The 23153-nt window shown below is 46.2% G+C and overlaps 1 protein-coding gene across 1 annotated transcript in view; it reads left to right on the top strand.

The window, feature by feature from the left end:
• LOC107106205 (myosin light chain kinase 3-like) overlaps positions 1 to 17485 on the top strand; it is a 53044-nt gene extending 35559 nt beyond the window's left edge. Inside the window, exons 9-14 of the mRNA XM_015406314.1 lie at positions 2101 to 2171; positions 6092 to 6220; positions 6904 to 7056; positions 7852 to 7930; positions 9907 to 9973; positions 15736 to 17485. Of these exons, the coding sequence (XP_015261800.1) occupies positions 2101 to 2171; positions 6092 to 6220; positions 6904 to 7056; positions 7852 to 7930; positions 9907 to 9954 (480 nt within the window). The 3' untranslated portion in view covers positions 9955 to 9973; positions 15736 to 17485. The remainder of the gene's footprint in view (positions 1 to 2100; positions 2172 to 6091; positions 6221 to 6903; positions 7057 to 7851; positions 7931 to 9906; positions 9974 to 15735) is intronic.
• Positions 17486 to 23153: the final 5668 nt, after the last annotated feature.

Here is a 23153-nt window from a genome sequence, read left to right as displayed (position 1 = left end):
GGCTAAAAAAACTGAGCTAGCTCACACGAACTCAGCTTAGAGGGAACTCTGCTGGTGGGTGTAGCAAAACAACAGTCCCTGAGCTCAGGGCAATGGCTGCAAGCAGTAGCGCATCCTACTAGGCATGCATAGTCAAGTGGCTTAAAATCCAGGCAATGAGAGCAAGTGAGGAGCAGACGCAGCAGCCTATGCCACTCAGCAGCAATCTGAGGAGCTCTGGTTGGTATTGGGTGGGGTCAGATGGGGCTTTTGCCCAGCAAGGCTTCTGATTGGCCATTGGAGATTTGATTGGCTGTGCAGATTTTTTAAAAAGTTGCTTTGGCAACTGCTGCCAACACAGCACAAGGATCTTTACTTGTGTGACTGGAAATAAGCTGCAGCAGCCATTTTATGGCTAGTTCCGTCTTCGGTGGCAGCCATTTTGTAGCTGCACCCACCACCCTGTGTCAGAATTCCAAAGGTGCCTGCAGGTTTAAAAAGTTTGGGGACCCCTACTGTACCTGGGGTCGCGAAGAGTCGGACTTGACTGTGCGACTGAACAACAACTGTACCTGGATTCAAGACTATTTAGGCCCCGATCACATGTACAAGTAGCCACGCGAGAGGGACGAATGCCAGGCGGATTATACGGGTGCGATCACATGGAAACATCTGCCAAGCATGGCGCACCCGTCTCCAACCCGTAGCATACCACCGAAGATCCGGAGTTAAAAAGTACCTGAAAAAGTCTTCTATCAAATGGGTTGCGACGGGCTGCTGACGGACTTCCTTTGTGTGATTGCTCCAGCGCACTCCTCTTGCCTCGTTGGAGCGCACCGGAAACACCCGCCGATGGGAAATAATCCGCTTCACTGCCATCACGTCGGGTCACGTAATGGTGGGGCAAATTGCGACAGCGCAAAGAGCCACGCCTCCATCCCGCGTTATCTGGCCCCTGTGACCAGGACCCATGTCTTACTAAGCCAGTTTGGTGTAGGAGAGTCAGTTTGGTGTAGTGGTTAAGTCTGCGGACTCTAATCTGGGAGAACCGGGTTTGATTCCCCACTCCTCCACTTGCACCTGCTGATGTGACCTTGGGTCAGTCACAAGCTCTGGCACAGCTGTCCTTGAAAAAGAGCAGTTTGTGTCAGAGCTCTCTCAGCCCCACCCACCTCACAGGGTGTCTGTTGTGGGAAGGGGAAGGGGAAGGAGTTTGTAAGCCGCTCTGAGACTCCAAGTGAAGGGCGGGGTATAAATCCAATCTCTTCTTCTTCGTCTTCTTCTACTAATGTGATCATTCTGACTGGCTTGGGGATCTCAACCGAAAGGAACTACTTCAGTCTCTGGCAACTCTAATCATCTGTATTTTGGGAACTGTACATTTGTGAGAAAGAGGAGATTAAAAAGGTGCAGTTTTGATTACGCAATGAACATGGGTGAGACATGGGGCATTGTGAAGGCTCAAAACATGCATCCCAGATAGTTACCCTGTTAGCAAACTCAAAACTGCTCTCAACTGAGAATGGGATTGCGGAAGTCTGTGAGCCATCCGTACAGAGTACAGGATCTGAATGATTTCCCTCCTGACAACCCAGATCCATTTAGTTAAGATTTGGGAAAGTGTAGAGCAGATTTGCCTGACATTAATATATCAGATACGGAGTGGAGAAGAACAGTGAACTTAAGAAGTCCCATGCTGAAAGATAAATTTCAAAGAATGTTGCAAACCTTTTTTTTAAAAAAAAAAAAATTAAATGCCCCCCATGTCAGCTCATTAAGGGCTGCGAAATCACAACACTGACTTCCTGAAGTCCCGTCGGAAAGTGTGCATTCCCCTTCTGAAAACTCACTAATGAATTCTTTATCTTAAGTTGCTGCATTATGTCAAACTAAAATGCCATAGCAGGGAAAAGCTGTACTGGCAGAGTATTCCCAGCCTCAAATACCACATGATTATAGTCAGAGATATCCACAGAACCCAGCTCGCTTCAAGACGCCAGGACTGTGGTGCATATTTTTATACTGTGCAATGTGTTTTAAAATGTTGGTTCCAGTGCAGTTCACTCACATTTCTCATAAATGTGTGATCTTTTTCTTCCCCCCCCCCCCTCTTTCTGGCAGCCTGAAAATATCCTCTGTGTGAATCGAGAGGCTAACAAAATAAAGATTATTGACTTTGGGCTGGCGAGGAGGTATGTCGCTTTAATCAAGTTATCAGCACCCTTAATTCCCTAAATCCAAGGTCCACTTTGATCTGATGAAATATTAAGAGGAGTGGCGAAGCAGCCAGAGAAACAACCCTTGGGCTACTGGGACATTGTTGGCCTTCTAGCATAAAAGCCGGAGAAGGTTTGAATCCAGCAGTGTTTCTGATGGCCACGGTGTCTGATGCTCCGGGAGAAGTCTGGAATGACTATTGGGCAGGCATATTGAATGGCTTTAATGAGCTCACCTTAACCTCTCTACCCAATATGGCCAAATGGCCCATTATTTACATACTCTCAGCCTTCCTTCCCATCGTAGAGCCTTTATGTTGGCTCAGCTAAACGTCTTTCCCTCAAACATGTTGCGGGGTCGATTTAACAACATCCCACCCCCCCAGGAAAGACTCTGCAAATGTCCCAGCATCGCTCCAGACTCAATCTTCCATATTATTCTGGACTGCCGGCTGCACACGTCTTCACGTATGAAACTGTTACCCCTTCGGCCATACTTATTTACTAATAATCTTAAAACTGTTCAAAATCTTCTTAACGATGTTAATACTGATACTACAATTATGGTTGCAGAATTCTTAGCTGAATCAGCCGTACAGAGGCCCTGGTCACACGGAGCATTAGCCACGCTAGAGGGACGGAAGATAGGCGGATTTTCCGGGCGTGATCTCACCGCCACATCTGGGAAGCATAGAGCTCCCGTGGCTCACCCGAGGCTTCCCGTCGAAGACGCGCGGTAAAAAACTAGTACCTCGGAGGTACTCGTTTCTGGAAACCGCGGGGCAAGGGCGGGCGTCTGATCGCATTTCCGGTGGCATCCGGCGCCCGCCCATGCCCCCATTGTGAAAAGGTTTTTTTTTTCCAAAGTCTGCAGGGATGCGCACAGGCACCCAACGGGGCATGCGCATACTTCAGGTTAAAAAAACAACAACCCCGTTTGCCATGCCGCGCCACTTCTTTGGCGCGTTGTGTGATCGGCACCTCCCCCCTAACCATGGAACCTCAACGGGACCGCGAGAGGACGCCTGATTGCGCAGTCGCGTGTTATTTCGCTGCAGGGCAAACAGCCACGCCTCCCCCCGCGATATCCGGCCCGTGTGACCGGGGCCTATGATAGTCTTTTTACATAATACACCTATTTTATTGTCTAAATTTACTTACTGGAACTCAATGTATCTTCTTACATGTATTTATTATATACTACTATGCCATTAAACATGTCTGAGGGTGCGTTCAGACGGGCAGCTAATCCCGTCATTATGCCATCTTGAATTTTATCCCGATCTTTTTAATCTATCGTAGCACGACCAGACATCCCCCTGGTGAATCGCCTTACCGCGCACTGCCTCTGTTGCGGATTGTCTAGACGGCATCCACTGAAGGAGGCATGCGCGGTGGGGTTTTTTAAAAAGTTTTTGCGCATGCGCATAGGTGTCACAGCGCGTCCTTGTTGAAGGAGGCGCGCTGTGAGTTTTTTAAAAAACTTTTTGCGCATGCGCATAGGCGTAACAGCACGTCCTTGTTGATCCGTGCGTGTGTAGAGATTTTTTTAAATGGCACCCGCTCAGGATGGTCTGATGTCAGACTACCCGAACGGGAGGATTGTGCACTGGTGGAACGACCAGGCGGGTGAAAGTCCGCAGTTGTCCCGCAGGTAACCAAAAACCCCAGATTTAATGTGCAATCTTTTAAGTACAGCTCCAAAGCGCGGCAAAACGGGATGCCCATGGGAGAGGGACATTTCCCAGATGTTTGTGTCTGGACATTACCTTTAGATCCGTGAGGCAATCGTGCCTCGCGCTGATCGAAAGAGCCATCTGATCGGACTCTGAACCTGAATGGCTTTAATGGTCCAAAAGAGTAATCAAATGCATTCTGCCAGTTCCCATTCTAAGAGTTCAGGGCAGAGCAGAAATAGTTTGATCTGAATGGATCATGGTTCACAGGACGTATTAAGGGTTGGGCTTCAAAATCACACAGCAGCCTTCATACGTTTAAAAGGAAAGATAGTAGAAAAAGGAAGGCTGGAGAAGAGAAAACAAACATCAGATTCTTTGTAGTTCAGAGCAGACTGTATTCAGGCATCCTAACAAACCTCCGTCCCGATCAGCTCTGCTCTTCTCTCCAGAGCCATCACTAATTTGTAATCTTTAAAGGTCATATCGAAAGTTTAATTTGAATTTTCTCCCCCAGTTGTCTGGCCTAGTTTCTCATTGGTGGGAGTCCAATGGTACCCCCGGAGCCCTTGTTATTTGTGGCCGTGGGCTCACAGAATGCTACTGAAATCTGCTTGGTTTTGGAAGCCTTTCACGAAACTCAAATTTGCTGTGACGTCTGAATGGCGGGGTGTCTTCCCCACAAACCAGGCTTCTAAAGAAGGATTAAGCCAGTTTGCTCAGCAGCCGATATTTGGATGCCACAGCAAATCAAGCTTTGATTGAAGATTTCTGAAACCAGAAAGCTTTCAATGACAGGCAGGGCTATTTTTGGGCAGGAACGCACAGGAACGGAGTTACGGCTGGCTTCCAAGTTGGCCACACCCAGCAGGAACTCATTAGCATAATAGGCCACTCCCAACAGCAGAAACTCATTAGGATTGGCTACATTAGGGGTGTGTGGCCTAACATGCAAAGGAGTTCCTGCTACAAAAAAAGCCCTGGGTTTTGGCAAGAAACAAGGTAAACAGAATAAGAAGCAAAAGGTGGGTGTGGCTGGATGACCACACTTCTGGTAACATGGGGGTGCGGCCTAATATGCCAATGAGCTGTGTTGTCAGGGGTGTGGCCTAATATGCTAATATGTTTCTGCTGTTGGGTGTGGCCTATTATGCTAATGAGTTCCTGCTGGGCTTTTTCCACACAAAAAAACCCTGATGAGAGGTAAAGGGCAAGAAGCATTCAAGCACAAGACCCTGGTTCCGTGCCCATCACAGACAGCCGTCTATCTATTTTAGGCCTTTGTGACCCCACCCTTCCTCCAAGGAGCTCAGAGCAGCGTACGTTGGTTCTCCCGTCCTCGTGTTATGATGTCATGATGTCTGAATACAGCCACGGTTGAATGGATTTTATTCACTGGCGTTGTTCTCAAATCTCTCTCCTCATCAACTGACTGGCTGACTTGAGTCTGACGCTGATTCTTGTTCCCCCATCATGCAAGGGTTGAACTGCAATTGGCAATAAACACAGGGCTGAGGAGCCCTGCAAACGGCAGCTCCCTTATTACTCTTTTCCTGTCCACTTCATACCATACAAAAGAATCCCCCCCACTTCTCTGAGGTCTTCACAATAAGCATTTCTGCCCAGACTACTGTATTTGTTTGAAACTTTTCAGTCCTGTAAATTAAGGAGGAACTGTAGATCTTTACTGTCCCTGTTCTATTTATTTTGACCTATTCATTCCCAACCTTTCTGGCACAGTGACCCACAAGACCAAATTTACTTGGTACAGTGACCGACTTAAAAAAACAACAACCCAGAGAACAAATTAATGATGCTGCAGAAGCCTGGGTCCCACTTGCACAGGATTGGTTAAGAACATAAGAACATAAGAAATGCCAATGTTGGATCAGGCCAAAGGCCCATCCAGTCCAACACTCTGTATCACACAGTGGCCAGAAATACCAGGTGCCATCAGGAGGTCCACTAGTGGGGCCAGGACACTAGAAGCCCTCCCACTGTTGACCCCCCCCCCAAGCACCAAGAAGACAGAGCATCACTTGCCCCAGAGTCCCTATCTATACCTTGTGGCTAATAGCCACTGATGGACCTCTGCTCCATATGCTTATCTAATTCCCTTTTGAAGCCGTCCATGCTTGTAGCCGCCACCACTTCCAGTGGCAGTGAATTCCAAGTGTTAGGAAGATGCTGATTTATTTCATTGTTACTGTTGTCCATTAGATACAAGCCAAGGGAGAAGCTTAAGGTCAACTTTGGCACCCCAGAATTCCTCGCTCCTGAAGTGGTGAACTATGACTTTGTCTCGTTTCCGACTGACATGTGGAGCATAGGAGTCATCGCCTACATGTTGTAAGTAAAGCTAAAGCACTTCCTGTTAAGCTTGTCTTTCATTTACAGCTGCTATCAGCTTAATGAAGGCCCACCAACCAGTTAAACCCTTCAAGCCCATAAGTAAAATTTCATATAAGCCTGTGATTTACTTAGGCTGCAGTCACACGGAGCATTAGGCACACTAGAGGGATGGAAGATAGGTGGATTTTCCGGGCATGATCTCACCGCCACATCTGGGAAGCGTCAAGCTCCCGTGGCGAACCTGAGGCTTCCGCCGGAAGATGCACGGTAAAAAACTAGTACCTCGGAGGTACTAGTTTCCTGAGACCGCAGGGCAAGGGCGGGCGTCTGATCGCGTTTCTGGTGGTAGTTCTAGCGCCCGCCCATGTCCCCTCACAAAAAGGTTTGTTTTTTTTTCAAAGTCTCCATGGATGCGCACAAGCACCCAAGGGAGCATGTGCACATTTGAGTTTTAAAAAACCCAACCCCGTTTGCCCCGCGCCCCGCTTCTTTGCCGCACCGCAGGACTGTGGAGTGATTAGCACCTCCCCCCTACCACGGGACCTCCACGGGACCTCGGTCTGCCCACGCAACCGTGCTGTTTTTAGCCCCGGGGCAAACCGCCACCCTCCCCCCCCCCCGCATTTTCCTGCCCTTGTGCCCGCAGCCTTAATGTACGTAGAGTTTTGCCTCCCCTATAGGCTCAGTGGATTGTCTCCTTTTCTGGGGGAAGACGACAATGAGACGCTAAACAGCATCCTGGCTTGTAGATATGACTTTGAAGATGAAGAATTTCAAAATGTGTCAGAGGAAGCCAAAGACTTCATCACTAAGCTTCTCATCAAGGAAAAAGGGTAACTGGACTCCAACGAATCCCAGCCTTTAATACACTATCCAACGCTGAAAAGTTTTCTTTTGGTGCACACAAAGCAGATGATGTATAGCTGGATAAATGCCATAGATTCACACAAATTCCTTTCAAGTCCCATAGAGCAAGCAAGATATGACCAGGTGTCACCATAGATAATGACGGCTGAGATGAGAAGTGTGGGAATTATTATATAATCGTTGTTTTATGGCATCGTACTATTATTTACTGTTAGCTTCTCTCACATTAAATCATGCCATTAATTGATAATTACTTATAATTCATCTGCCTCACTGAGATATGTAGCACCATGACAGACAGTTGTTTATGGTTCACTCGACCCACTATGATACGTAATCTTGCGGTTGAATATGATTTATTTGATGTATAGATAGATGCCTCCTCCTCCCCCAAACCCTACATTTGAGGCTGATAACAGTACAATCCCAGTTACAGAGATTAAGCCTCATCAAATCATGTCCTTCCCTATCTCTGCCTATCAGAAGCCAAGCTGGGGGAAAACGAAGGCTTTGGCAAGTCCCCAAAGGAAGCAATTCCAGAGTTCCAAGCAGAATTGCCCCTCTGGATTCTGACAGGGTATATCAGGGTATATCATATTCGAGGACATTCCCCTTAGATCTTACTATGGAAAAACTTTTTATTAAGTGCCATAAGGAGAGTTACTGTTGTGTCACTGACTTGGGGCCAGTTTCCTGAAATGTGAACACAACGAATGCTGAAATCATGGCGCCTTCATCACATTCGATTTTCTACCTTCCAGCTGGAGGATAAGTGCAACCGCAGCCTTAAAACATCCCTGGCTGTCTGACCAAAGCCTCCATAACAGACTCCAAGCTCAGGTCTGTAGAGTTGTTCTTCCTTGAGCCTTATTGAATCCCCCCTAATTTTTTTGGTGTGTGCTGTGTGGCTGTGTGCTTTTGCTAATATTGTTTTACTAAAACCGTCTGTTCTTATTGACCTAATGTTGGTCAGGCCATATCTTTAGTTGAGTTGATAGACTTTTGTAGATGTAGGATTAGGTTAGGGTTTTCATCCTCCAGGAGATGGCTGGAGATCTCCCGCTATTGCAACTGATCTCCAGGTGTTCTCCAGGTGACAGAGATCAGTTCACCTGGAGAAAATGGCCACTTGGAAGGTGGACCCCACTGAAGTCCCTCCCCCCTCCCCAAACCCCTCCCTCCTCAGGCTCCACCCCCAAAATTTCCAGGTATTTCTCAATCCGGAGCTGGCAACCCTAGATCAAGCCGCAAAAAGAAGAAACTGTGAGGTAACTGCGCTAGAAAATATTTCAATAAACAATCACATTATACAAGCACTTTGCCCTAGGAACATTCTTTCAGAGAATTTCTTGCAACTAAGTTATTGGTGAATATTAATGCAATTTTTGATACCTACTTGTTGAAATGACAGACCAAGAGTCGCTGCTTTCATCCACTTTCGGAAGAAGAATAGTATCGAAACGATAGAACATTCCGGAGACCATCGTCACACCATTTTCAACTGCCTTGTGCATTTATATGATTTTTGTACACATTTTTTGTATAAATTTTGTGCTTGTTTATTGAAATATTTTCTAGCGCAGTTACCTCACAGTTTCTTCTTTTTGCGGTCATTTTTGAACCCTAGATCAAGCACAGTTGTTTTTCATGGTAGAACTTAAAAATCCATATGTCTTCCAGAAGGTTTCAGTGGGAAATTTGTGTTAGTTGCCTTACGTACCCTATTAATTACAGTTTTCACGTGTTGGAGGAACCAGCAGATCTTCCCTCCATTCCATCAGGGAGATAGCCAGTGCCACCCTAAACAGAGCTATACCCTTCTAAGGTCATTGACTTCAATGCACACAGAAAGATGTAACTCTGCTTGGGGTAGCACTGAACACGAATGATAAAGTTTGAGTCAAGGGGCACCTTTGAGACCGACAAAGCTTTGTTCAATGTTTTGCCTGAAGAAGTGTGTTTTGCACACAAAAGCTTACACTTTGAATAAAACTTTGTTGGTCTCAAACATGCCGGTAGACTCAAACTTTGTCCCACTGCTTCTGACCAACACAGCTACCCACCTGAATGAATTATAGAATAATAAAATCATAGAATTGGAAGGGGCCATAAAGGTAAAGGTAAAGGTTCCCTTGCTCAAAAGCCAGTCAAATCCGACTCTAGGGTTGCGGTGCTCATCTCCGTTTCAAAGCCGAAGAGCCAGCGCTGTCCGAAGACATTTCCGTGGTCATGTGGCCGGCATGGCTAAACACCAAGGCGCACGGAACGCTGTTACCTTCCCACCGAAGTGGTACCTATTTATCTACTTGCAATTTCTTGCTTTCGAACTGCTAGGCTGGCAGGAGCTGGAACTAGACAGGAGCTCACTCCGTCATGTGACAACCCAGGTCTCAAACTGCTGAACTACTGACCTTCCACAGCCTGCAGTTCAGCATCTTAACCACTTGAGCCACCACAGCTCCTGGATGGCCATACAGACCATCTAATCCAACCCCCTGTCCAATGCAGGACCAAGGCTATCCATATGGTTTCCCAGTCATGGGAATGTTCCCCAAGGCTTGAGCATTCCCATGTGGCACCCATACCATAACATAACATGTGGGAGGAGGCACCTCTACCATAGGAAGAATAGGTAAGGATTGGAACAAACCACATGACCCCATTCCATTGTGACCCCTGTATCTACCTTTTCACTATCTCAGTAGCCAGCCTGTACTCACAGAGTGGTAATGCTGTAGCGATGTGCTATTTTATTAGAGGTCAGAAATATTGGGACCCTCGCCAGTTCTTATGGCACCTTTTTGTCTCTCTTGCAGAAGAAAGCTGAAGGTGCCTCTGGATCTCAAGAACCTGAGACTCCATAACCTCTCTGAAAAATCAAAGGTTGGTATCTAGGCCTACCATACCCTACAGAAGACATCGGGGCCAATGTACACATTGTGACCATCATGTGGAAGCCTGCTTCCTCTGAAAGCTGGTGCCATATAGCAATCTCATTACACTGATACTAGGAGCCACTCCAGGCCCAGAGGAGATCCCAGATACCACTGCCATCATAGTCAGGCCCGGAGGCTTGAAGCCATGCATGGCCCAGTGACAGGGGAGCTGCCCTGGGCCTGGAGCTGCTTCCAGACAGTAGCTGCCATGGCTGGTAAGGTAAGGTGAGGGGTGGGGGAGAAAGTGAGATGGGGAATATTGAAAGAAGGGGAGGGGGAATTGTCAGAGAAGGGAAGGGGAGAAATAGAGAAGGGAGTAGGTTGACAGAGAAAGGGAGGGTGAGATTGATGGAGAAGGGGTGGGGGCAAAAGAAACAGGGGGGTAGGTTGACAGATAAGGGGAGGGTGAAGAAATAGAAAGGGGAAAGAATGACAGAGAAGGGGAGGGGGGAGGAATAGAGATGGGGAAGACTGACCAAAGGTGAGGGGGTGAGAATGAAGGAGAAGATTGTTAGAGATGGGGGAGAGGGAAGGAAGCAAAGGAGGTGAAGTGATGCATACTCCCCACAAGTTTCTTGTGGGTCTGTATATTCTAATAGCAAAGTTGATCAAGTCTGAGGATATTTAAATCCTGGGACTGGAGCCGTGAACAGACAAGACAGATACCCCAGGTTTGTCGAAAAATCTGAAATCATTAAAAAAAACAAATTGGGGGATTTAAAAAGCCAGAGAATGATAAAAGGCGTACCTGTAGCTTTAAGAAATGGAAGCCCTCAATAGTCTTTGCTAGGCAACCACAACATTCTAGGCTTGATTTATGTCAATAAACAGCAAGGGGAGGGAACAGGGTCCTTTTGAGGGCTGTTTTGGCCTTTGAGGGAGGATTCATTGGGTCCAGCCCGGACAGTGACCACTGGATGACTTGATACCCTCCCAACCTGCATGATTCACATAGGCCTGGCCGCTTGCTGTTGTTCAAAAGTAGCCACCCAATGACAGCCAGTGTGGTGTTGAAGTTAGAGTTTCAAAGAGGTGTCTGGGAGACCCAGGTTGAAATCACCAGTTGGCCATGAAACCTCACTAGGTGATCTTGGGTCAGCGACATACTTCCAGCCTAACCTAATTCACAGTGTTTTTGTGATGAGAAAAAGGAGGAGAGAACAGTGATGTAAGCTGCTTTGGTCCCCATGGAGGAGAAAGGTGGGGTATAAATACGGTTGCCAAGTCTTACCTTCTCCTGGAGCGAGGGAGTCCCGGCTCTCTCCGGGAGTTCTCCGGCGCACGTGCGATGACGCCACCCGGAAGTGACATCATCGCATCGGGCACGTTTGGGGCGGGGCCACTATAATTTAAGGAAAACCCATAGAGTTTTCCCTTGAATTATAGAGCGCCCCACTGCAAACATGCAGTGACATCATCACGCTGGGCACGTCCGGTGAGCCCAGCACTTTGGGGGTGGGGTTCCCCCGGGTGGTCCAATCCGGGCCGGCAGGTAACAGCCCCATCAAGCGGGGGGGGGGTTCCCTGCCCCCCGGGGGGACTTGGCAACCCTAGGTATAAACGAAGTAAATAGAAATAAATATGGCTGAAAATGGGAGCTGATAGGTTGGCAAATGGCTGAGAAGGAGAAAATGAAGCAAAGAAAGGGGAGAGGTTATGGGGGTTGCCAGGAGAGAAAGGGGGAATAATGTGGAGAGGGAGAAACAGAATAAAAGGATGCACCCCCCCCCTCCACAAGTCCTTGAGAGTTCCCTACCATGCAAGTCAGCGCCACAGGACTAGGCCACAGTTTTCCTAGGTAGAGATATCCAGATATGTGCCTGTGATGGAACCCATTAGCAGCCATTGGATCAGATTATCTCTGTAATAGCTCTGTGCTAAGAAAGAAAAGCCATGGCTTTGAACGAGGGGCCTCTTTTGTCGTTAATAGACGTTTGGATTAGCAAAAGCTTTATTCATTCTCACGACAGGAAGTAAAGCCATTGAGAGATTCAAGGCCTCATTGTATTTTGCTTCTGGTTCTTGAGCAAAAATATGCATGATTCATGAGCTAGAATTCAGTCTTACAGTGGAGTCATATCCAATGTTCCCTCTAAGCTGTGGAGTCTCATGAGCACAAATTCCACTTTGTGAGCTACTGGCATTAAAGTTGTGAGCGAGCAATTTGGCTACTGCATAAATTGGTTTGCTCTGGAGCCATCCCTTCCTGAGCTAAGACAAAAATGTGTGAGCTGGAGACTAAAAAAACTGTGAGCTAACTCACACTAACTCATCTTAGAGGGAACACTGGTCATATCTTAAACGACTGCACCTATTAGCAGAGTTTGCTTTCCGATTACTACAGAAATCAAAGGGGTGTTTTTTTTTGTTGTTTTTTTTAAAGAAAGCATTGTAGAAATCAATTCAAAAGACTCTAAAGTATATCTAAAGATGATTCCCCCTAGATTCGCCAAGGCTGGAAATTCTTCTATTATGATATAATCACTTTTTACAGGGCATGTTGAACATTAAGTCTGAGACCAACTATACAGGGTATGCCACTTTTCGTCTTGCGTTCTAGTTCTGACTGGTGTTCCCATCCTTGTGGTCATATACAGTCTGCCTGATGGGGCTACAAATATAATTAGGTGGTTTGTAGTTCAGGCACTGTTTGTAAGGACTGTTCGGCAGAACTTTGAAGGTTCCTGGCTTATAATGGGTTCCTGTAAGTTGCATTACATGTCTGTGTTTCTAAGCCACCGAAACCACATAATTCCCAAGTACTTCAATATACTGAGTCAAACTCGTGGGAAGAGACCTACTGTGTCATCTAGAGAATGGTACGGCAACATTACTCCCGTCGCCTTACATTTTGCCTCTGTGGCACAACTAAGCAAGCCTACTTACTCCATTGTGCTGTTTGCTAGCTGTGAAGAGTAGTTTGTTCTTAAAGTGTAGATCACATTTTAAAAGTTTGTATAACCCTCTCATCCAGCAAAAGTTTACCAAATAATAAGTACCAAGTACAATATTTTCAATTACCATTATTTAATTGTTAGAAGGGTGCCACTGAACTCTTTCATGGATTTCCTTGACCCCGTTATAAATTAAACTGTGGCCCATTCTAAAAGTTTGTTGTTTCCATTTAAATCAAGTCAAGTCAGCCTTTATTGGCATAAATTATCAGTACCATTTATTCATTTAAAACCAGTTAAAACTCATATATACAATTCTAGAAGAACCTTTGGCACAGCTTTAAAGCCAAGCAGAGAAACTTAGCCACCTTCTCTGTGATGTCCGGACTGAAATCTCTTAAAAGTCTATTCACCTTAAATGTATCAGAGCAAGCCCCCATGCTGGTTAAAAGAGCGTGTAAGTAAGTGATCCTTAGGTCCATATACAAATTGCAGTGCAGGAGAACATGAGCAATAGATTCCACCAGGGCTTTTTTTTTTAGAAATTTTCAGCAGGAACTCATTAGTTCCATACCCAACAGCAGGAACTCATTAGCATATTAGGCCACACCCCTGACAGCACAGCTCATTCACATATTAGGCCACACCCCCATGTTACCAGAAGTCTGGTCATCCAGCCACACCCACCTTTTGCTTCTTATTCTCTTTACCTTGTTTGTTGTCAAAACCCAGGGCCTTTTTGCATGTTAGGCCACACACCCCTAATTGTAGCCAATCCGAATGAGTTTCTGCTGTTGGATGTGGCCTATTATGCTAATGAGTTCCTACTGAGCGTGGCCAACTTGGGAGCCAGCTGGAACTCCGTTCCTGTGCGTTCCTGCCCAAAAATAGCCCTGGATTCCACACATTTCGATCTGCAAGGGCAGTATCTGACCAGATGAGAAACCTTGTTAAATCATTTTTTAAAAATGCTTTATTTACTTTATTTATATCCCGCCTTTTACCCCAACAGGGACCCAAAGCGGCTTTCATAATTCTCCTCTCCTCTGTTTTACCCTCACAACAACCCTGTGAGGTAGGTTAGCTCGAGAGTGTGTGAGCGGCCGAGGGTCACCCAACAAGCTTCCGTGGCATGAGTGTGGATTTGAGCCTGCATTTCCCAGACCCTAGTCCGACACCTTAGCCACTACACCACGCTGGCTCTACTGTATTCTCTTTTCTATCAGCTGCTCTCGCGAGTCTCGGGCACAGGTCTTTCACATCCCCTACTACAGGGTTTTTTTTGTAGAAAAAGCCCAGCAGGAACTCATTGGCATATTAGGCCACACCTCATGACAGCACAGCTCATTAGCATATTAGGCCACACCCCACACCTTCCCTTGGCTTGCCTGGGCACCCCGTGGCTGTGGGGAGCCCGGACAAGCCCCCCCCCTTGAAGGGAAGGGAAGGCAGTTTAAATGGGCAGTTTAAACTGCCTTCCCTTGGTTTGCCTGGGCACCCTGTGGAAAGCCGGCCCTTGGACAGGCTGGGGAAGGCACGGGGAGGCATTTAAATGCCTCCCCGATCCTTCCAGGGCTCCCCTGGCCTGCCCGCCTTGGAGTTGCAGTGGGGGTGTTTGCTCTCCAGGCCTTCCCTCTGTAGCCACACACGCAGAGGTTTTGGCTGTAGTGGGCGTGGCCAACTCTAAAGCCAGCCGGAACACCGTTCCTGTGCGTTCCTGCCCTGGAATAGCCCTGACCTACTACCTGATCCATTTAGCCAGAGATGCTAAGGATTGAACCCAAGACCTTCTTCATTCAAAACACCATAATAATCAAGAGAAAATCTCATCCTGGACAAATACTACACATGTTGAGTATCACCAGCTTAGCCCCATGGATAAATGGTACCCTGTATTAGAGAAAATGAACATAGACAAATTCGACTGGGAACAAATAAGAAAACCAAAATATGAAGGGCTACTGTTTGGTTGATGGTGCAATATATTGACAACAGGGGGTGATAAGTGGCTGCATCCACTGAACCAATTAAGAGTATTTCCACATCAATTGAGGCTGTCACATTTGCTTCAAGGCTCATTTTAAAAATAAATTAAAAAAAAACAACAACACCATAATAATAAAATTAAAAAGAAGCTTTCATTACAGTGCAGCGTGACTAAAATCCAGTGAAACGGAAGAACACTTTCCGCTGATCACTCTCATGCAACATTTAGTTCACTGTGGACTGATGGGAATTGCTGTACCTCTATGACTCTGGAGTGTGGAACTCAGTGGCTGTTGATAGTTAACATAAATGTTGGAGGCGTTTGAAAGAGTCACCCTTGGCCAACCAACGTTCATCTTCCCAGTGTAATTGATACAGTGAAGAAAACCACATTTGTGTGAAGGTGTTCCGGAAGACTGATTTCTCTTTAAGGAAAGGAGTTACGTATAATCTTTTTTAAACTAATCTAGGAGTGGAAATGAGGGATTGGAAGAGAAGCAGGGAACCTTGATGCAGAAAAAGAACCAGCTTAATGGCCAGGTTAAAAGGGGCTCCTTTGCTACACGCCCACTGGGGTTTCGGACTCATTCCCCGCCCCCCAGCCGTCTCCATACTGCGGTCGTCATTGTCTGCTTTTTAAAGTCTACTCACTTTCTAAGGCTGTATGCCATGTTGTCCAAAGCCTCCTTGGGCACATTGAATGAGTTGTACAGTCCCCGGGATTCCAACCACTAAAGTCACTGTGCCTTCCATAGGACACTCAACCAATTTGCTTTCCTATAAATTATACTGCCAATTTAACCAGATTCTTGTTTTGTTTCTTTTGCAGAAAAGACACTGTGTGGTGGCTGCTGCTATGGTGTTTAGAAATTCAAAATCAGCAGCTCTGGTTCTTTGACCGCCCCCTGCATGGTGACTTGAAGGTTTTGCCTAATGGACCAACCACCTCTTTGGCTGCAGGACTCGGTTCCGGCAGTTATCAAGCTGCTTTCCTACCCCACTCTTCTTTTCTGTTTCCAACAGCTGCTGAAGTTTCCAAGATGGTGGTGCTGTTGGGAGGCTATGTAGATCTGGGGTTCTGATTTTTGCTCGTATTCAGTGCAACTTCTTTCTGTTGACAAACTCTCTTAAAGCTCAGCAAACAGAGGCCGCACTCGATTTGGAGACGGCTGCTCTGAAGAACACGCTGGTAGCAAACTGAAGAATTGGGTGAGGATCGATTTGAAGCTCAGCCGACCTCTTATGCAATCGGAAATGGTGTGGATATAATATGAATCAGAAAAGGACTTTTAGGGCACCCCGAAATATCATTTTGAACATATTTAACACAATACATTCATTTACTGTTTTAGTTTGGCTGGTTAGCTTGGGCCAGTAGCAATTTGCAAGGAAGGATTCTGAATGCAAGGAAGCATTCCCCCCCCCCCCCACATTTTGTTATCTTTGTGCCCCTGAATCTTTACATATAAGTCTAATTTAAGGCATCCCAGTATATGTGTGTGTGTGTGTGTGTTTGTATAGCTAGATTGAGAGAGAATGTAGCAGACAGTGAAAAAGAACTGGTTCTGTTTAAGAATTTAAGAGCTATAATACAATCCTTATTTTTAGATAACTGAAGCGGTATCATAGCTTAGCTTCGTTCAGGTGTCATGGTTAACCAGGGTTTGTTTAAACCATAGTTTATTGAATTAACCACAGTTAGTGCAGAAGACAGTCGAAACTAAATGGCGTCTGCTTGGACGTCCCAGTTCGTGGACTGGCAGTTGGAGGTGACTGCAACAGGAGCAGCAAGGGTTATTTGACGTCTCTGCATATTTGGGGACAGTGCTTCCAAACAAGTCAGGATTCCTGTATTTGGCTTTACCAACTAAGTGCCATACTACAAGTGATGGAAGCCACGGGTCCATCCTGTGACCACCAACACCATTTTAAAAGCATTTGTAGTTCTTTAAAAATTGCCATGAGTCCCCAATCTAGATTGGGCACGTGGTGCGGTGGCCCCAAAAGTTTCCCCCACACACACATATTTTCAAGTGTCAAAACAGCCATGGGGGGCTGTTTCTGCCCCTGAAGAGACACGGGGGGGGGAACGAGAGCTCCTGGGGGGTGTCACACCATTTGCCTGATCTGGGTTGCGGTCTCACAGCACTTTTTAAAGAACTGCAAAATGCTTCTAAGGTGGCATTGGCGGCCACGGGATGGACCCCTGGCCACCGTCACTTGTAGTTTGGCTCAAGGAGAGTTACTACAAACCAAGTCAGAATGTGGTTTTGTTGAAGAATCCTTAGGAATGCCAAGCCACTGGCCAGCATCTCCCGGAGTTGTCTTTGCAGGGCCCAAGCTGGATATGACCCCTGATGACATCTGAAATCATATCCATCCATCATCTCCATCTGGAGGTGATGTAAGTGCATTAGGCAATGATCTGGCCAGAGCAGCACGCTTTCATGCTGATGTGAAGTCAAGCATCACCAGACATCATTTACAACCCAGGCCTTTTCTCCCACTGCTCAGAGGACCAAAGGCAAGAGGGAGGGCCCAACTAACAAAAGTCCGCCTATTGTAAATCGGCAAAAAAACCCCACCACCTTATCTCCTACTAACTACTTTAGTTTAGTCAAACCATAGTTAGTGCGACATCTAGATTCAGCATAAGTGTTTGAACTGTGAACTGGGGATAGTCCCTGGTTCAGATCTCACACAGAGAGCCAGTTTGGTCTAGTGGTTAGGAGCATGGACTGTAATCAGGGAGAACCAGGTTTGATTCCCCACGCCTCCACGTGCAGCTGCTGGTGTGATCTTGGGTCAGTCACAAGTTCTCTCAGAGAGGTTCTCTCACGAGCAGTTCTCAAAAGAGCTCTCTCATCCCCACCTACCTCACCGGGTCTGTTGTGGGGAAAGGGAGGGAAAGGAGATTGTAAGTCACTCTGAGACTCCTTTGGGTAGTGAAGGGCAGGGTTTAAATCCAATCTCTTCTCTTCTTCTTCTTACTCATAGGCTCACTAGCAAGCCTCAGTATCTGCAAAGTGGAGATAACACTGGCTTTCATACAGAGTTGTAGTAATATATGTGAAGTCCTTTGAAGACCCAGAAAGTTCTGCATAAATTCTAGTTACTATTTCTACATAGGGGAAACACACCTCACGTGGCAATGTGGAATAGTTATGCAATTTTATCCACACTACAGTGTTCAGCTGTGAAGAACTCATCCATCTCAACAAATACTACAGAAAGCCCAGAGAAGGGAATTTAAATTAGCTAGATTATTAAGGGTCCCAATTCATGCAGCAATGTATTACTACCATGAGATGCAAGGAAATCTCCACAGAGGTTTTGAAAGCAGAAAACTTTGTTTTCCAGCATTAAATCTTAAGACACAGACTGATTTCGCACAAGGAGCTGCGCCGCCGTCATGCCTCCCTTTGCCCCATTTCCATTGGTCAATTTCCCACTTGAAGCCACGCGGCCGTATTTTGACCCGCGGCTTCGCCCGATTTCCCCCGCAGTTTTGTGATCCTCAAAAAAACAGGATCACGAAACTGTGGGGAAAATCGGGTGAAGCTGCAGGTCAAAATGCGGCCGCGCGGCTTTGAGTGGGAAATTGACCAATGGAAACAAGGCAAAGGCAGGCGCGACGGCGGCGCAGCTCCTTGTGCGAAATCAGTCCCATTCTCCCTTCTATCCAGCATCTCCAAATCTCAGTTCCATGGACATTGGAAATGAGACCTTGGGGGAATATGTTGATAAAAGCAAATTATTGCCAACAAAACTCTTCTTAATCATCCTTGCCTTATGTCTGGTGATTTCTGCTGGCTCTCTAAAGTTAGAAATGATGTGTTATGCTATTGTTAGTGGCACCCCTAAGACCAACTACATTTAATTCTGAGTACAAAAGCTAATACCCAGAATCAAACTGTGTTCGTCTTGAAGGTGACACTGGACTCAAACTTCGTTCTATTGCTTCAGACCAACATGGCTACCCACCTGAATCTATTTTCCTAGGAATCCTTGGACAATCAGGGGAAAGGCAGAGACGGCATAGATATGGGTGATAAGAAATCAAAGCCCACCATTTGCTCATGTTGCCTTGGTGGCAGGATAAAGAAGATACCCACCTTTGGGCAGGCTGACTAGCATTTGAATCCCAGGTGGCCCCGACATTGGGCACGATCCCATGCAGAATTAGCCGTGCCATAGGCGCAAATGCCAGGTGGATTTTAAGGGTGCGATCAGACGCCAAAATCTGCCAGGCGTCCAGCTCCCGTCGTCAACCCGTGTTGCTCCGCTGCAGAAGCGGAGTAAAAAGATACCAGGGAAAAGCCAGTAGCAAATGGATTTGCTATGGGCTAGAAACAGACTTTCCCCAGTGTGATCGCGCCAGCACACTTCCATGGCATCGGGATGGTCTGATCGGGCCATCCTGACTCCATGACATTGGTTTTTTCCCTGTTTCGGTATGCGCATCATCGCACACTGCATAGGGAGCACTCGGTGCAGAGATGCGAATCATCGGTCCCTCGTTGAAGTGTACCAGAAATACGTGGCCAAAAAAAACCCCTGACACCCACGGTTGCATGTGATCATGCAGTGGCGAGCCACCCCCGCAGCTCCCAGGGACTGTGTGATTGCACAAATGCAGGTCAGATTCCTGCGGAGCAAATAGCCCCGCTTCCCCCCCCACATTATCTCGCGCGTGTGAACACTGCCATTGTTTGCCATTTATTAGTTGCTCGTGGTACTCATCTGACTTGCACTACCAAACAGGCTGATAGTATGGCTGCCTTTATGTGATACAGGCCCCGGTCACATGGCAAAGTTGCCACGGGAGAGGCACAGGAGTCCCACGGATTTTCCGGGCGCGATCTCACCCCAACATCTGGGAAGCGCAGTGCTCCCGTGGTGAACCCGTGGCTCCCCGCCGAAGGTGCGGAGTTAAAAAACTAGTACCTACAAGGTACTAGTTTCCTGAAACTACGGGCCAAGGGCGGGCGTCTGATCGTATTCCCGGTGGACTTAAGTGCCATCCGGTGCCCGCCGCTATTCGTCTCCACAGGTTGCGCAACAGCGCCCAACAGCGCATACGCACAAAGAGCGATTGCCAGTGCGATTGCGCGATGCGGCTTCTGTTTCCCCCGAACCACGGGACCTCGACCGGGACGTGTGCTCGGGCAGCCGCACGTTAGTTTCCTCCGGGGCATTTAGCCACGCCTCCCCCACGCGAAATCCGGCCCATGTGACCGGGGCCACAGAAGAGGTATGTTGGACATTAGGTGCCTCATGTGTCAAATCCTGTTTTGATCTGTGTGATCAGTAAGCAGTGTGGTTTTGTTCAAAGCAGGCCATTGCTGCTTTTGGCATTATGCAACAGGAAGCACAGCTCTATAGATTTCACCATTCCTAACCATAATCAGCACTACGAATTATTTAAATAGCACCTGAGAGTGCTTGCAGAGTTTTATAAAATTTATTGCAACTTGATATCATCTTCTTGATTCTAGCTGAAGTGTTTTTACTTTTATGAATGATATAGCCACTGGGTAATTTTTTTAACAGAATCAGTTCTTTGGATCTGAGACGCAGGTGTCCTGATTTAATACTAGACTGATCACATGGTGTTTTTGGGACGGAGTGAGTGTGTAGGTTTTTGAGTGGTTTTGCTTACTTGTATTTTTTTAATGGTGTTTTGCTGAGAGAGGCTTTGGAAACTGAATTACCACAGTCAAAAGAGAGGCGGTTGGGTGTGATGGGTATTTTAAAAGCAATGGTGATTGCACTCAACTGTATATTCACAGATGGGTTGAAGTGATGGTGGCTGTTGTTTTTGTAACTAGGGAACTGCGCTGAACAGAATTTTTGCCGATACAATGAAAGGGAAAGGTGTCGAGATTTAGGATCCAGCAGGGCTTAATCCTGAAGACATTATCTGATCCGTAATGTCTCAGATTTTCATAACTTGTAAACGGCTATGATTAGCGTGTGTTTTAATCACTACGTAATCGCCTGCTGCTTCTTTTGCTGTTCTGTTCCCTTCTGTCTGTATCATTACAGCGATTCAGTGAGACTGTGGAGTAAATTTCATTAGATATGGCTTGCCCAAACATATTGCCTTTGAGGCACAGCTTCCCTGAGGCTCAGTGCCAGACTCTGTTTTTTTGTGTGAATGCTCCTACTTCAGAAATTGGAAGCGATTTAAAAGATGCATGCAAAGTGCCTTTTTCTCACCCCTAACCACAAGCATTCTGCACACTGCTGGAATTAGAGGGAAGGGCTTCCAAGCCAAAAGGTACCATTTCCAGGTAGGCGCGAGATCCAGCACCTCTAATTTTATTAGCCCCAGCACTTCCTGGCTAAGCAATGCTCAGCACATACAGGAAACTCTTTGTGCTGTGTACTTCATGTTTTTACGCAAAATTGTAGGAAGCAAGACCCATGCCATATTGTGCCAAATTCTGCACAACTTTTCTCTGTAGACACTGTACACAGTAAGTCCATGTTTACTCCCGCATGTTTGGTGGATTGCCAGGAATTAAAATTTAAGGGGCAAGAGCTGTTGTGTGGCCTGTGGGTATTGGATGTGCTGAATCACATGGCCTTTGCTATATGAGAACTGATGCAATTCACGAGTACTCACAGGTTGCTATAGATTTATCTGCTTATTAGGAACGTACTAAAGGTAAAGGTAAAGGTTCCCTTGCTCGAAAGCCAGTCGAGTCCGACTCTAGGGTTGCGGTGCTCATCTCCGTTTCAAAGCCGAAGAGCCAGCGCTGTCCGAAGACGTTTCCGTGGTCATGTGGCCGGCATGACTAAACCCCAAGGCGCACGGAACACTGTTACCTTCCCACCGAAGTGGTACCTATTTATCTACTTGCAATGTCTTGCTTTCGAACTGCTAGGTTGGCAGGAGCTGGAACTAGAGATGGGAGCTCACTCCATCATGCGGCAACTCAGGTCTCGAACTGCTGAACTACTGACCTTCCACAGCCTTCAGTTCAGCGTCTTAACCACTTGAGCCACCACAGCTCCTTAGGAACGTACTGCTTGATATTTAATTTGACTGATGTAAAATACATTTCATCGGAACATATGTTTTTTGCAAAAGCAGTGGAAATTACACATTGCATTTTGAATCCCCTTTCTCCTCTGTTCCTGATCAATTCTGTATCACAAAATAAAAGACTGGTCAGCTAAATAGGTACTACTGCCAATAGCGTAGGTTGGGGGGGTAATGTGTCACTGGTCAATTAATAGCAATTGTTCGATAGCAATAACGATCAAGATGTTTATATGCTTCTGGCCCCAATCATTTCAGTATATTATACGTACACCTGTACATTTTTCTGTTAAAAGCTAGAAACCACCCCCGTGGTGATAAGCTCCTAACAGTGATGCAAATGCTTTTCACAAGTACTTGTCCTCAGAAAGGAAGGCTGCTGTACAGTCACGATTCCTTTTCATCAGCAAATGAAATATAGTTGAAACGATGTCTAGTTTAAGTGACGCTTAATACTGCATGAATTCATAGTAGGGACATTTAGACCAGAGGGTCTCGAAGTGTGTGTTCGTGTGTGTTTTTGCTAGGACAGGCCTGATAGCAACTCACTGAGCAACTATTCACACCTCCTCGAAGAGTCCCCCTCCCCACTTTGAGAATCATGGATTTAGGCTGACAATTTCACCTTCCATGAAGGCTTATAGTTAAATAATTGTTTATAAATACTACTAGAAATATGCATAGAGGTAACTGTAAATATGCTATCCAGGTTTAAAGTCAAAAGAGTCACCACAACTACATAGAGTGGCAATACTCCCTCCCCCCCACCCCCTTTCTTCACAGTGCTGTTTTCTTAAAGGCAGAGAATGGCTTGTATATTCTTAGGACTATAAAGATACGCAAATGCTTGTGTAATATATGCATTTTTGGAATATGTTTTTTTGTAGATTAAAACTCCCTCTGGTATTCTTAAGCATAGTGACTATGCACATAAAGTGTAGAATAAATGATTCCTTTGTTTACTCTGGAGCTTTGAATTGACTGTCCTTATATTCCAGTTTTATCCTTCAAATTTAACTCGTGGTGTTTGGGTGAAATGTTATCTAAACATTTGTGCACTTTACTCTTGCAATAATGTCTTGATTACTTTGTCAAATATAAAGTCTCTTCGGCTGTCACCTGAATTATGTAATATTACGTCATAACAACTTCTATGAAATACTAAAATCAAATATCGAGATAAAATACAATTCGAT

Source organism: Gekko japonicus, unplaced genomic scaffold (assembly GCF_001447785.1).
Source record: "Gekko japonicus isolate JY-2015 unplaced genomic scaffold, Gekko_japonicus_V1.1 scaffold2002, whole genome shotgun sequence".
Taxonomy (NCBI): Eukaryota; Metazoa; Chordata; class Lepidosauria; order Squamata; family Gekkonidae; genus Gekko; species Gekko japonicus.
Note: the sequence above shows the minus strand (reverse complement) of the source record. Positions and strands in the feature narration are given on the sequence as shown.